This window comes from Macrobrachium nipponense, chromosome 38, assembly GCF_015104395.2.
Source record: "Macrobrachium nipponense isolate FS-2020 chromosome 38, ASM1510439v2, whole genome shotgun sequence".
In the NCBI taxonomy this organism is placed as follows: domain Eukaryota; kingdom Metazoa; phylum Arthropoda; class Malacostraca; order Decapoda; family Palaemonidae; genus Macrobrachium; species Macrobrachium nipponense.
This window is the reverse complement of record NC_061098.1, coordinates 61921299-61937939: the sequence shown is the minus strand read 5'-3', so window position 1 is coordinate 61937939 and position 16641 is coordinate 61921299. Positions and strand designations below refer to the sequence as shown.

General features: G+C 37.9%; 1 protein-coding gene across 1 annotated transcript in view; it reads right to left on the bottom strand.

The window, feature by feature from the left end:
- Positions 1-224: 224 nt before the first annotated feature.
- The window catches only part of LOC135209751 (holocytochrome c-type synthase-like), a 48980-nt gene continuing 32563 nt past the window's right edge, over positions 225-16641 (bottom strand). Inside the window, 3 exon segments of the mRNA XM_064242541.1 lie at positions 225-552; positions 555-619; positions 622-734. Coding sequence (XP_064098611.1) covers positions 523-552; positions 555-619; positions 622-734 — 208 coding nt within the window. The 3' untranslated portion in view covers positions 225-522.

Below are 16641 nucleotides of genomic sequence, written 5' to 3'. Positions count from 1 at the left end.
AACATCAGGACAGACTTTTAAATTGTTGTATTTCAACTTTGGCAAGCTGCGTTTCCCTATTTACTGCTGAATCATGGTTCAGTAGTACTACAGTATACTACTATTACTCGAGTCCTAAGGGAAAATAATGAAATACTACTTATAAAATCTTAAATTTTTAACAAGAAACTAATTGGGTTGAGTCTTAATGGAAAAGGGCACTAATTGAAGTTTGAAGGATCACCAAGAAATTACAAAAAACATTCATAACTTTTTAACACATAAAATAGCTACTTGCATCTAAAAGTGAAAGAATTAGGCAAATTACTTTCCAAAGGTACAGTATACTGACCTGTGTCATCTTTGTTCATACAACTATTAATCCCCTGTACTTGGATAAGAAAACTTGCTTAAGTATAATAAGCATGAACATTCTAACGGATTTGTCTTGGGCAGTGATCAGTTCAATGCAACGTGTAACAATTCATCTTTATAGAGCAAATATCTCCTTTGCTCAACAATGACCATATAAAATAAAGTAAGTTATTCTTCCTTCCTCGTCCAGCGCCACCGATGCAAACAACCATCCTGTCCAGATGTTTGTCGAAGGAGTCCATAGCTGGCCGAACATCAAGGATGCGAACTTGTAGTCCTTAGGATCAACATCACCACCATCATAGTAGTCGATAATGTAGCGAACTTCTTTGCCGCAACGGTCAACAATCCAGTCGTGGCGGTCAAAAGGTAACTCATAACTGGAAAGAACAAAAGAAATATGATGATCCACTAAATTTTACTCTCCACCAAATTTGGTAAATTAGTTAACATCTTTTAGTGCCACTTTCATTAATCGAATAAACATACAAACTGCGTTACTTTAAATCTTCCGAAAACACAGTAGGTAATCCTTTGTTGTTAAATATTTTTTTCTATTCTATTTAATTATTAATTTACCTTTTTCCTTTCTAGTAACTGACCTCTCCTTTCTCCATTTCTATTACTTTCTGTTACTTCTTCAAATGAACACCTATCCTTTGTAATCTTGAATCTCAAGTTCATGGCCACTGTGGGCTTGTTCCATATGAACAGGGTTCATCTTCTGAATAAAATAACAGTAATAATAATAATAATCAGAATTGGATCTATCTATTCAGTCTTTACAAACAACTATGACTCAATATTCACACTCTTGGAACAACTATGCACCTACTTCGACAATGTTATGTTTTTGTACAAAATAAGGCAGAAGATTCAGTAAGGAAGCCATCTCAGAGTAAACAGGCAAATTAGTCACAAAAGAATAGCTTAGATTAGAGTCGTAGCCTATGCCTAAAGACAATGCAAGTTCAATAGGCAATTAAGAATTAACGAAGGACAGAAGAGAATCTAGGTTAAACTTTGATGTTTTCCTCCATACTTTTGGGAAAATATTTTGTTGCCCTTCAACATCTAAATTTTACGATTTTTCTGTGACCTAGGCTCAGTTACAGTGGGTACTGAAAACAAACATAAAGAGTTTTTTTGAGTTCTGTAATAGCAAGTTTCGAGGGATACTCAAACTTCTTCAGAGTTTTCTGCAGACCGGGGTTAACATGGAAAAGGCCAAAAAATATTAAAAACCTTTATTAAACTGGGAGGGGGAAACCCCACTCCTTCTAAGTAAGAGCAAATGCCCTACATTAGATTAGTTAGGCCCTCGACAACTAAGATGGTCTAGGCTCTGGAAACTCACAGCAGAACCTAGGCTACTCTAGGTTCACTAGGTACTATTAAAGATGAAGTATAATTAAGGTTAGGCTAAGTGATTTGGCAAACCTTACACAAACACATATTTATACATATACTCCCCCAGTCTGCAGTCACTCCCCAGTTTCTGCCGGGGACTTCTAATTCTAATATATTGAAGTGTAGTGAAGGTTAGGTTAAAGTTAGGTAAGTTTTTTGCCAAAAAACCTAAACTAACCTTAATTAACTACACTTCACCTCTAACAATACCTATACTCTGTTTTTTCCATCTGTCCATCCGCCTGTGGTGTTTTGGCATGGTAACACTGCGTCCCAGGCTTTAAATAGTTACGCTGTGTAAGTTTAAGGTAAATAAAAGGATATCTGGGTGTACATTTGTACCTGAAAAGTGTTTTAATAATTTACTGTATGCAAATTACACCGTTAATATGCGAAATAGAATATATATTATTATAAATGTTGAATGTAAGCTGAATGTAAACTTTATAAGCTGAACGCCAAAGTGGGACGCAGAGTTACCATACGCAAACACCACAGGCGGGTGGACAGATGGAAAAAAAAACCGAGTATAGTGAATCTAGAGTAGCCTAGGCTATGCTGTGAGGTTTCAGAGAATGCACATGTATACGTATACTTCTTTTTATGAACTGTACATATTTATGCAGTTGGCGATTCATAGCAGTAATCTTCCTTAATGCATCAAATCTAGCTACCCAATTTGCATTTCTTCAAAACTTGTCCTTGTACACTTTAATTTTTAATTGAATCTCAATATGAATTTGGCAAAACCCAGTAAAAACAAAAACTATGTAAACAATAAAATGTGTCTGGTTACAGAACACAGTAATCCCATGATGTTGTTTTCAATACCTTGTAACTTAAGTCTATTGTACCAAAATCAGTAAAATGTGGATGTTGAAGGAAAGTCAACAAAATAATTTTCCAAAATTAAGAAGGCAAACACCAGAAGGTAGGCCTAATAAACAACTTTTACTATGGTAGATTCACAACAACCTGGCATTTGATGTCTAGGCCAGAGCCTTACGACGCTCCTAATTGGCTGTTGATAAGCCAATGACAGGGATGGAAACTCTCAGTCTCTCTCGAGAGTTCACATGGGCAGGATGTGTTCAATCTCTCCTGCAGGGTACGTCTTTCAAAAGTATCCCTCAGGAGAGGTGGCACATACATACTGTCTATGTGAACTTTCAAGAGAGACTGAGTTTCCAGCCGTCATGGGCTTATCAACAGCCAATCAGGAATATTGTAAGGGACTGGCCTAGACAACAGATGCACGGTTGATGTGAATCTATTATACGTAGTATTATTTTTCTTATTTTCTAACTGTCTCTTGCAACCTACAAGTTTTTACTTTCGAAAATAATTCTTAAAGGACTAAGTAATACATCACTTCCTAAGTACCTTTTCAATCGGTGAAGGCGAAAGTTAATAGTTTGCACTTCACTTATCAGACTGCTAATGGATGCCAATTACATTATAAATAATTTCTTTTTTTTAAATGTGTTTTATTAAAAAATAATGCTGTACTCTGATATCCAATAGGCCTACACTTTTTTTTTTTTTAAGAATCTGGAAAGGCAAAACTGAGAATGGAAACCAGTACAGAAAGGAAAATAAGAAGTAAAGAATAAACTAGAAATTAAAATAAAAAGAAAAACCAATTGGAAAACTAAATACTGTAAACAGTGAAATGAGACCTAAGTGAACTTATTACAAAAATTTACACCTAGTTTGAAATTCTGTAGTCCCAATGATTAAGCTAATAATGAGGAGGGTCATTCCATAATTTGGGCATAACTGGAAATCAGGGCACGATGCCCTAGGTTCAGTTAGGTTAAAGGAAAGCTAGGATAGGATATATCAGTGTTTTTGGTAATTTTATTCTAATAGATAATTATGACGACTACCTTGCCTGTTCATTTAACATGGCAATCATTAGCTGAGCCTGCTACATAATTTTGTAAGAAAAGTATAAAGTATAACTTAATTTTCAGCCTGAAATATAATAAACATCTGTTACTAATCACATTTTTTTTAAATTTTCTGACTCTTACAACCTAATTCTTGAAGGACAGGGTAACACATCACTTCCAAAGTCCCTTTTCAATCTGTGAAGACTAAAGTTAGTAGCTTGTACCTCACTTATCATATTGCTAATGGATGCAAACTACTTTGTAAATAACCTAGTCTTACTCTCCTTGTTTCAAAAATACTTTAGGTATAAATCTGATAACACAGTTGAATTAGAAACCTGTATTGATTTTGAATATAAGATTTTAAAAACGGACAGTTATTTATTTTTAAAAGTCTCATTTTCACACTAGACCTTATTACTTGTTTAACTATTTTTGAGATATGTGTCTTATTAAACAATGGCACTATACTTTAATATCCAATAAGCCTATATTGTATATGTTTTATAGAATTTTGGAAAGGCAACATTCTGCATGCCAAAGCATCCCACTGGGAAAGGAAGCAAGCAGAGAAAGAAAAATAAGAAATAGAGAATACACTAGAAACTATATTAGAAAGAAAAAACCATTTGGAAAACTAAATCCTGAAAACTGTGAAATGAGACCTAAGTGAGCTATTAAAAAAGATAAATACCAAGTTTGAAACTCTGTAATCCCAATGATTCACCTAATAATTCCATAATTTGGGCATAACTGGAAGTCGGGCACGATACCCTAGATTAGGTTAGGTTAGGTTAAAGGAAGGTTCGGGTAGGGTATATCAGTGTTTTTGGTAATTTTTATTCAAGTACATCCTTATGACTAACATGCAATCATTAGCGAGAGTACTACCTAATTTTGTAGAAAAGAATAAGATAAATTTTTGTTTAGTAAAAATTGTTTGCATGTAAATTCAGTTTCCTTGTGGTACCTTTTTTTTTTGCACATTTCTTAATCATCTGTGAACTCCCTGAAATATAATAAAAACAACTTTTACTGGTCACATTTTTTTTTCCAGACTCTTACAACCTAAAAGTTTTTATTTTGAAAATAATTCTTGAAGAACAGGATATACATCATTTCTTAAGTACCTTTTCAATCTGTGAAGACTAATGTTAGGAGTTTGCGCTACTTATCAAATTGTTATGTATGTAAATACTTTATAAATAACCTGGTTTGATTATTGGTAACATTTAAATAAGAAAATTCTTAGTTAAAAAAATATTTAATGTATACGGTTGAATTAGACTCTTTTATTGATTTTTAATTTAAAATTTTTTTTAAAAAGACTTATTTAGTTTTAAAAGCTTTTATTTTCACATTTAGGCCTTATGAATTCTGCTTAATTTTCTTTTAGAAATGTTCTCATTAAAACAATTGCACAGTACTTTGATATCCAATAGGCCTATACTGTGTATTTTTTGTTTTTTATAGAATCAGGAAAGGCAAAACAAAATTCTACATGTCAAAGCCTCTCTAACGAGGAAAGGAAGCCAGCAGAGAAAAAAATAAGAAGGAAAGAATAAACTGAAACTATATTACAAAGAAAAACCCTTTGGAAAACTAAATCCTGAAAACAGTGGAATAAGAGACCTAAGTGAGCTTATTAAAAACAAAAAAATTAAACCTAGTTTGAAATTCTGCAGTCCCAACAATTCAGCCAGTAATTAGGAGGACCATTCCATCATTTGGGAAAAATTGTAAAGCAGGGCGCAATGCCTAGGTTAGGTTAGGTTAAAGGAAAGTTAGGATAGGATAATATATCGATATTTTTTTATCAAATATGTTCAGATACATACGTATCTCCCCCGACTGCAGTCACTACAAAGTTCCAGCATGTGTAACTTTGATATATTTCTCAATAAGCAAGCATATATATGTACATACTCTAAATATAAACTGTACATGTCCATGCAATTTGAAATTCATAGCTGTAATCTTCCTTAACCACACTATTTGGCAGCAACCTCATTACTATTTCGTCAACACTTGATCCCTAACACTTATTTAGATTCAATTCAATAAATCTTGATCTGTTATGGCAAATGCCACTGAAACCCAAGACTCTAGTAAACAAATTAACCCTTTACTGCCGACTGACGTATTTTACGTCGACATTTTTTGTCTCTCGTGTGCCGACTGGACGTATTTTTACGTCGATTCAAAAGTTTTTTTTTTTAAATTCGCGGAAAAATTACTTAAAAATACATAGGCCTACCAGCCTAAAACTTTTGAATCACGTGCCTTGGGGGATGCAGGGAGTTCACGGATCAAGGTGTTGTTTTGTTTACAATCGTTACGCAGGCGCGCAAGCGTGAATTTCTTTCTTGCCGCGCTAAAAAAGTATCTGTGAACATCTCAGAAATTATTTCGTCACTTTGACATAATTTTTGTACCATTGTAAAATGTTATTGTTATAATACAATTAAGTTTGTTCATACTTACCTGGCAGATATATATAGCTGTATTTTCCGAAGTCCGACAGAATTTAAAAACAAAAATTCGCGGCACACGCAGTGGGCGGCCAGGTGGTAGTACCCATTCCCTGCCGTGGGAGGCGGATATCAGGAACTATTCCCATTTTCTATTCATATTTTATCAGTGCCACTGTCTCCTGAGGGAGGTGGGTGGGCACTTTAATTATATATATCTGCCAGGTAAGTATGAACAAACTTAATTGTATTATAACAATAACATTTTGTTCATGAAACTTACCTGACAGATATATATATAGCTGAATCCCACCTTCGGATGGTGGGGAAGAGACAGAATAGGATTTTTTGGGAAACTAAATTAAGTAGAGATATACATCTTGGTTCCTCACCTGTTACATAGCCGACTTCGTGATTACTGTCCACCAAAGTCTGCTTCTGCGTTACTAGAGTGCCAGCGAGGTAGAGACCTGTAATGCTGGTGCGCTCTAGATGATCTGTCAACGGGGACGTGACCACAATGTGACTAGACCATATTACCATACTTCCGAGGGCACCGAAGCTAAAACCACCACCTGACCTAAACCTATCAAAGTTAGTTCCATAACTTCTAGGCTAAGAAAAAGGAACGCGCCTCAAGCGACCAAACCCTTCAAAGTTAAAAGCACACCTATCCCTTTTCTATAGGATAGGATTCGTGTTGCTTCCTGCCCCCAGCCCCCAATAATATCTACGGAAATGTATGGTCCTAGCGAACTTACAGATCTCAAATGTCGTCTTTCACATCCCGTCGGGAGTGTGAAGCGAACACAGAGTTGCTTCGCTAAAGCGTGGCACTCAGGATGTTACTGAGTGTCATGCTCTGTTTGAAATGCTTCCGAGGCCGCGCCCTCACCTCTTGAGCATTCATAAGAAGAAAAATCTCAAATCTTTATGCAAACATAATGAATGAGACCTCTTAAAAGAAACTCCTTGGCTATAATGCCAGGGTGTTTTTGGACCATGAACCAGCTGGTCTTTTTACGGAACACCGCAGATTGTCGGGAGTGTGAAGCGACAGAGTTGCTTCGCTAAAGCGTGGCCACTCAGGATGTTACTGAGTGTCATGTTCTGTTGAAATGCTTCCGAGGCCGCGCCCCCACTTCTTGAGCATTCATATTAAGAAAAAATCTCAATCTTTATGCCAACATAAATGAATGAGACTTCTTAAAAAGAACTCTTGGCTATAATGCCAGGGTGTTCTTGGACATGAACCAGTCTGGTCTCTTTTTACGGAGCAACCGCAGATTGTCCGTTGACCTTGACTTTCTATAGTTTTATCAGGATAAAACTTGAGAGAGCCTACAGGGCACAGGACTCTAATGCCTTTGCCCAATAAATTGTGCCATACCCTTGGTCTCCAAGCCTTCGGGTCAAGGGTTAGACAGGTTTTTCGTTCTTATCAAGAACGGAAGGCTTAGTGGACAGACCGCATTATGTCCTTTAAAGCCAAACCTCTGATGATGGCTAAAACCTCACTAACCCTCTTTGCCGTGGCTAGAGCGGTTAGAATATTAGCCTTTCTGGTCAACGTGTATTAAGTTCGCAGAAAGGATAGGTTCGAAATGCTTTTGGTATCAGAAACTCAGACAATACGTCAAAGTTCCATGCCGGAACTTTGATCCAGAGAATTTCAAGATCTCCACAGACCTCAAAGATCGTGAAGCTTTGTTGTTTGACAGAACCGAATCTCTGAGCTAGAGGCCGTCAACAACAATTTGCATATTCTACAATAGTTAGGACTTCTAGCTTACTCATACTTCAGACGGAAAGATAGAACCATAAGGAAATTCACAGAGGTCGAGTTGGAGGAATAGTCATTTCCCTTCACTTACTCCAGAAACGGCCTCCTCCGATTTGACACTGAAAATAGGCAGCACTGCTTTGCTATTGGCCAAGAGACTGCCATCTGTTGAAGATCTTATCGCTATGTACCGTGAAGACGAAGGTAGATATTGAATGCAACCTACGTCTTCACAGACGAACCGTGAATCGAGAGAAGGATTCTCAAGATTCTGAACCTGTGCTTACAACAAATGACTGAAAACGCTAACCGCTATTTCATTGCTGTCCGGTGAGAAGTCGTAGTTGTAATGAAAGCGGGGCGTTCTTCAGTAATGAAAACACAGAGGAAAGCCGCCTGAAGAACTGCTTCTCATGGGCTGAACATTTGGAAGTAGAGCTGTCAGGTCGGAGAGTAGGCGATGTCTTTATGACATATCTGTTAATTCGGGAATGAACAATGAACAATTGTACACCTACGAATATGAGATATTTCACAGACAAACTCAGATGTCGCAAAATCATTCGATTATCAGTGCGATGCAGCGGGAGACTTGTACAGACTTCTGTTTACCGTGCGGTAAACAGTAAAAACGAATAAGTCTAAGATATCTCTGTTGAAAAATTCTCACAATATCGAAGGCGATGGAATCTATCGTCACAGCGTAGATGGTCCTTCATAATTGCGAGAATCCCCTTTTAATCAGAGACCTAAGTCCAAGATTGTTGGGCAGAGATAGGTTCGGTAGTTAATCAAAGCAGGGGAGAGAGAGAGACATAAACAACCGTGCATCTCGGAGGCCCAGCTGATACTGGGGCGGCTATCAGCCTGGCACAGGCAGTTCAATACGCAGTAGCAGAGCCTGAGCTCCGCTGACTCGTCATCCTGAGTTGCCAGGTAATCCATATTCCAGAAAGGAATGCGTTCGGCTAGAACCACCGAGCATAAAAGATATGCTCGAGCAATTATATTTAGGCGAAACGAATTTCGGTAAATATAAAAGTTGAAATGGTGTTGTCGTGACAAAACCATAAGCATATAAAATTGAAACAAACTCCTGGGAGGTTGCAGGCAACCCCGAGTTGCAGTTCAATTAGAATACTTCTCGTCTAAGTCGCAATCCGTAGAAAAACTAGGATATGCGCCTACCCCTCGGACATTCAACTGCTTAGTAGAATCATGTCGCGAGGTTAATATACGTAGTATATTTATAGGATTCTGAACAACGATCCATCCTAAATTCTTTCCTTCAAGAAAACAATATAAGGATTGGAGATCGACCACCTTCGATCTCTATCAAAGAGAGTGAAGGAGAAGTCTTCCTCGAAGGAAAGCTTCAATGGTGAACAGAATACTAACTGCTGAGTTGCCAGCTACTCCCTTTACGAAGGAATAGTTATGATATTATCGAGCAAAAGGAAACTCTCAAGCAGGCCTATTTAAACGAAACGAAATTCGCTAAATACAGAAGCTGAGTTGTGTTGTCGTAACAATACCTGAAGAGTTGTTCTTCCTCCAAAAACTCTTGGAAGGTTGAAGGGAGTGTCAAATAAATACATTAGAACAACAGTTCTTTCGGCTTCTATCCGCAGAGGTAAATACGATATGCGTATATGACTCGACCCATGCGTTAGCAAAATGACGCACAGATAAACTACGTAAATATTGTAGTAATTTGAACATCGAATTCTCTACTACATCTTTCCTGGACGAGGAAGAGAGAAAGAAAGGAAAACGACTGTCCACGTTTCTAATGAACGAGACTTTTAAAAGAACTCCTTGACTCTTTGCCAAGACTCTTTTCCAAGAAAAGGGAGTAACATTCGAATAGAGATCATCAAGAGAGAACCGTGGATCGAAAAAGACCGTTCAATGTTCTTATGATATTGGACAAAAGACTTTCCTGGATAGTCTACAAGTCTTTCTCTTCAACCCCGGATGAGCCTCTGAAAATGAATGAGAGCTCTTCGAAATTGTTAATGAGTTTATCCGCTTAAACGATAAAAACGTTAAAATCTATGTCAATGAGAACTACCCACCCCATTTATGAGGGGGTCCCCCCACTTAAATGACAATGGGAAAACGTCCTGACTTGACAAAATATTAGCACTTTGCTAATAGGGGGAGGGGAAAAACCCTTTAACATGACCGAAAGTCACCCAGGAATCCGAGTATATAATCTTCCCGATTCTCAAAGAAATCGATGAAGAAAGAGGGAGGGGATAGAAGAAAAAATTCGGGTATGTCTCTCGCTAACTCCGAATCCTTTTAAAAAATTTCTGTAAAGAAATGGTCTTCAACAGCAAATAAGACGCCTTCAACAAGTCTTTTCTCTCGCAAAGCGTCCTGCCGAGCTTCCACCGAAGCGTCCTGGCGAATGTCCACAAAAGCGTCCTGCTGAGCGTCCTCAAAAGCGTCCTGCTGAGCCGTCTGCCGAGCGTCCTCAAAAAGCGTCCTGCTTAGCGTCCTGCTGAGCGTCCTCAAAAAACGTCCTGCTTAGCTACGAGCGTGTCTGAGCAGAGAACACCAAGTCTTCTAACGACGTTTCAGAGAGGAACTCGTTGAGCGCCTTGAGCATGCAAGGCCCGCCAAGAGGCGTCCTGGCGAGCGACCTTGCCCAACATCTCAATGTATGACGAACCGCGTTTTGCGTATGACATTGAATATTTTTAAGGGACGTCCTGATGCGAGTCTCCATGGAGAGCCGCACGCTGCTCCTGAAGTGTGTGAACACTAAAGGAAGACGTATGGCTTTCGCCTTCCGCAAGGTGCTTGTCGACCCGAGACATAAGTTGTTTGACTATGCAAAGCAGCTTGCCGGCCGTCAAACTTATCAGCCTTGCTTTTCTCGAAGTAAAGCGAACGTTACATAACGTATACGGAGCGCAATGAGGAGAGGGGACGAATACTGAGTTGCTTCTCCAAAAGGTGGAATCAAGAATGTCCTTGATTACCAAATTCTTTTGGAATGCTAGCGAGGTTGAAACAGCTCTAACTTCATGAGCGTTCACGGTCGCAGGAGGCTCAAATCACTCTTCTGGCAAGATGAATGAACCTCCTTAATTAAGTAATAAGTATATAAACAGAGCGTCATATCACGAGCGTTCACTCGCAGGAGGCTATCACTTGCAAGATGAATGCGCCTTCCTTAATAAGTATACCTGATGTATCAGGAGGTCACTCGCAGGGAGGCTCACTCTTCTGGCAAGATGATGAGCCTCCTTAATAATGTATACATGATGTATACATGAGCGTCTCGCAGGAGGCTCAAATCACTCTTCTGGCAAGATGAATGAGCCTCCTTAATAATGTATCATGATATTACAAATGCGTTTTCTCGGCAGAGGCTCAAATCACTCTCTGGCCAAGATGAAGAGCCCCCTTATGTCCCTTAAAAAAGAGCCGCTGCATTCTAAAAGGGAAAATGTGGTCTCTTTACTCTTTCATCCTCTCGTGACGAGAGAGAGGACGTGAAGCGTCTCTCTCTAAAGCTTCTTTAGGGGGAGCGAGTCCTTCCGAGAGCTCCAACCCCTGCTGTGGGGAGGACGCCTCGGAGGACGAGAAGCAATCCTTCAAGATTCGTGCACAGTGCTTGATCTTCGGCAGCCTGAAGCGACAACAGGACCTGCCGAAAGGAAGCCAGATCAGCATGAAAAACCCGTAACCCTCCTTCGGCTTTTGACATGCCCTCTCCCTGGTTTCCTGGGAGTCCGACAGAGGTCTAGGCCTAGAGGCGTTATGGGGCCGATCTGACGTTCCCCCCTAACGAGAGAGAGGACGTGAAGCGTCTCTTCTCTAAAGCTTCTTAGAGGGCGCGAGTCCTTCCGAGAGCTCCAACCCCCTTGCGCGCGGGGAGGACGCCTCGGAGGACGAGAAGCAATCCTTCAAGATTCGTGCACGTGCACGATCTTTAGCAGCCTGGGAAGCGTCAACAGGTTCTGCCGAAGGGACGCCAGATCGGTGGGGAGCCCCCCGTAACCCTCTTGCGGCTTTTCGACATGCCCTCTCCCTGAGTCCTGGGAGTCCGACAGAGGTCCAGGCCTAGAGGCATTATGGGGCCGATCTGACGCCCCCTCCACAACACAAGGGACACTACACTTCACAACACTGAATGGAGAGCGAGCACTTTAGTCTAAGATTACTTGATGTAATCCTCTAGCAGACCACTTCTAGGCCCGTAAGCCATACCACAGGGTTAGGCAAAATAAAATCTACAGGAGGTTAGAAGGTTCATTATTTCTAACTTCTGTTTACTGTGGAGGAAAACTCCTGATTCTAACACGCTCTAAAATGCGTACATGAATCCTCCTTCTTCCGTAATCAGTCACACCTTACACTAATTACATTGAACTTATGCAAAGAAAACATGTAAACGTCATCTATACTATGCGAGTGTCTACCGAATTTCGGTAGCCTCACCTACCATGAAGACAACAAAGTCTGAAACTAGGCTAACTAGCTTCAGACATCAAATGCAATGAAAAAATTATCGCTAGCGTATGCCTAGCCACAAATCCAAGTTAATAATCGAAATAACAATAAGGATACTTTAAGCGGCTAATGAAGTTTTCAAAATCCTAGGCGGAGGTCTGTAAACAGTTGTTTACCGACCGGCGACAGAAAAATATGAATAGAAAATGGGAATAGTTCCTGATATCCGCCTACCCACGGCGGGAATGGGTACTACCACCTGCCGCCCACTGCGTGTGCCGCGAATTTTTAAATTCTGTCGGACTTCGGAAAATACAGCTATAATATATCTGTCAGGTAAGTTTCATGAACAAATTAGCCTTTACATAAAGTATTATATATGAAAATGCGCGCATTTTTATGTAGAATACAACAATAAAATACTCATGATTGTAGCTTTTTATCAGTTTTTCAGATATTTCATATAAATAACAATAATTGCCAAAATTTCAACCTTCGTCAACTTTGACTCTACCGAAATGGTCGAAAAACGCAATTGTAAGCTAAAAACTCTTATATTTTAGTAATATTCAATCATTTACCTTAATTTTGCAACTAATTGGAAGTCTCTAGCACAATATTTCGATTTATGGTGAATTTATGAAAAAACTTTTTCCTTACGTCCGCGCGGTAACTCTTCCGAAAAAAAATCATACATGCGATTGTGGTAATGTTTGCACCATTTTAAAATTAGCCGTTATATAAAGTTTTATATATGGAAATGTGCACAATTTCATGCACAATACAACTAAAAACAACCCATGGTTGTAGCTTTTATCAGTTTTGAGATATTTTCATATAAATAACGATAATTGCCAAAATTTCAACCTTCGGTCAACTTTGACTCTACCGAAATGGTCGAAAAACGCAATTATAAGCTAAAACGCTTATATTCTAGTAATATTCAAGCATTTACCTTCATTTTGCAACAAATTGGAAGTCTCTAGCACAATATTTCGATTTATGGTGAATTTATGAAAAAAATAACATTTTCTTTACGTCCGCGCGGTAAACTCTTCCGAAAAAATCATACGTGCGATTGTGGTAATGTTTTGCACCATTTTAACCCTCTTACGCCGACTGGACGTATTTTACGTCAACATTTTTTGTCTCTTGTGTGCCGACTGGACGCATTTTACGTTGACTTACAAAAGTTTTTTTTTTTAAATTCGCGGAAAAATACTTATAGGCCTACCAGCCTAAAACTTTTAAATCACGTGCCTTGGACGATGCTGGGAGTTCACGGATCAAGGTGTTGTTTTGTTTACAATCGTTACACAGGCGCGCAAGCGTGAATTTCTTTCTTGCCGCACTAAAAAGTATCTGTGACACATCTCAGAAATTATTTCGTCACTGACATAATTTTTGTACCATTGCAAATTAGCCGTTACATGAATTATTATATATGAAAAATAAAATGCGCAGTTTTATGTAGAATACAACAATAAATACTCATGATTGTAGCTTTTATCAGTTTTTGAGATATTTTTATATAAATAACGATAATTGCCAAAATTTCAACCTTCGGTCAACTTTGACTCTACCGAAATGGTCGAAAAAAACGCAATTGTATGCTAAAACTCTTATATTTTAGTAATATTCAATCATTTACCTTAATTTTGCAACTAATTGGAGTCTCTAGCACAATATTTCGATTTATGGTGAATTTATGAAATACTTTTTCCTTACGTCCGCATGGTAATCTCTTCCGAAAAAAATCATACATGCGATTGTGGTAATGTTTACACCATTTTAAAATTAGACGTTATATAAAGTTTTATATATGGAAATGTGTGCAATTTCATGCACAATACAACTAAAAACACCCATGGTTGTAGCTTTTATCAGTTTTGAGATATTTTCATATAAATAACGATAATTGCCAAAATTTCAACCTTTGGTCAACTTTGACTCTACCGAAATGGTCAAAACGCAATTGTAAGCTAAAACGCTTATATTCTAGTAATATTCAAGCATTTACCTTCATTTTGCAACAAATTGGAAGTCTCTAGCACAATATTTTGATTTATGGTGAATTTATGAAAAAAATAACATTCTTTACGTCCGCGCGGTAACTCTTCCGAAAAAATCATACGTGCGATTGTGGTAATGTTTGCACCATTTTAACCCTCTTACGCCGACTGGATGTATTTACGTCGACATTTTGTCTCTCTGTGTCCGACTGGACGTATTTTACGTCGACTTACAAAAGTTTTTTTTTAAATTCGCGGAAAAATACTATAGCTACCAGCCTAAAACTTTTGAATCACGCGCCTTCGGATGCTGGGAGTTCACGGATCAAGGTGTTGTTTTGTTTACAATCGTTACGCAGGCGCGCAAGCGTGAATTTCTTTGTAGCCGCACTAAAAGTATCTGTGACACATCTCAGAAATTATTTCGTCACTGACACAATTTTTGTGCCATTGCAAATTAGCCGTTACATGAATTATTATATATGAAAATGTGCGCATTTTTATGTAGAATACAACAATAAAATACTCATGATTGTAGCTTTTATCAGTTTGAGATATTTTCATATAAAATAACGATAATTGCCAAAATTTCAATCTTCGGTCAACTTTGACTCTACCGAAATGGTCGAAAAACGCAATTTTAAGCTAAAACTCTTATATTTTAGTAATATTCAATCATTTACTATTGAATTTTTCAACTATATGGAAATGTGCACAATTCATGCACAATACAACTAAAAACAACCCATGGTTGTAGCTTTTATCAGTTTTGAGATATTTTCATATAAATAACGATAATTGCCAAAATTTCAACCTTCGGTCAACTTTGACTCTACCGAAATGGTCAAAAAACGCAATTGTAAGCTAAAACGCTTATATTCTAGTAATATTCAAGTATTTTCCTTCATTTTGCAACAAATTGAAGTCTCTAGCACAATATTTCGATTTATGGTGAATTTATGAAAAAAATAACATTTTCTTTACGTCCGCGCGGTAACTCTTCCGAAAAAATCATACGTGCGATTGTGGTAATGTTTGCACCATTTTAACCCTCTTACGCCGACTGGACGTATTTTACGTCGACATTTTTTGTCTCTTGTGTGCCGACTGGACGTATTTTACGTCGACTTACAAAAGTTTTTTTTTAAGCGGAAAAATACTTATAGGCCTACAGCCTAAAACTTTTGAATCACTCGCCTTGGGGGATGCTGGAGTTCACGGATCAAGGTGTTGTTTTGTTTACAATCGTTACACAGGCGCGCAAGCGTGATTCTTTCTTGCCGCACTAAAAGTATCTGTGACACATCTCGGAAATTATTTTGTCACTGACATCATTTTTGTATCATTGCAAATTAGCCGTTACATGAATTATTATATATGAAATGCGCGCATTTTTATGTAGAATACAACAATAAAATACTCATGATTGTAGCTTTTATCAGTTTTGAGACATTTTCATATAAATAACGATAATTGCCAAAATTTCAACCTTCGGTCAACTTTGACTCTACTGAAATGGTCGAAAAACGCAATTGTAAGCTAAAACTCTTATATTTTAGTAATATTCAATCATTTACCTTAATTTTGCAACTAATTGGAAGTCTCTAGCACAATATTTCGATTTATGGTGAATTTATGAAATACTTTTTCCTTACGTCCGCGTGGTAAACTCTTCCGCAAAAAAATATATATGCGATTGTGGTAATGATTGCACCATTTTAAAATTAGCCGTTATATAAAGTTTTTATATATGGAAATGTGCGCAATTTCATGCACATACAACTAAAAACAACCCATGGTTGTAGCTTTTATCAGTTTTGAGATATTTTCATATAAATAACGATAATGCCAAAATTTTCAAACCTTCGGTCAACTTTGACTCTACCGAAATGGTAAAAAAAAACGCAATTGTAAGCTAAAACTCCTTATATTCTAGTAATATTCAAGCATTTACCTTCATTTTGCAACAAATTGGAAGTCTCTAGCACAATATTTCGATTTATGGTGAATTTATGAAAAAATAGCATTTTCTTTACGTCCGCCGGTAACTCTTCCGAAAAAATCATAAGTGCGATTGTGGTAATGTTTGCACCATTTTAACCCTCTTACGCCGACTGGACGTATTTTACGTCGACATTTTTTGTCTCTTGTGTGCCGACTGGAGGTATTTTACGTCGACTTACAAAAGTTTTTTTTAAAATTCGCGGAAAAATACTTATAGCCTACCATCCTAAAACTTTTGAATC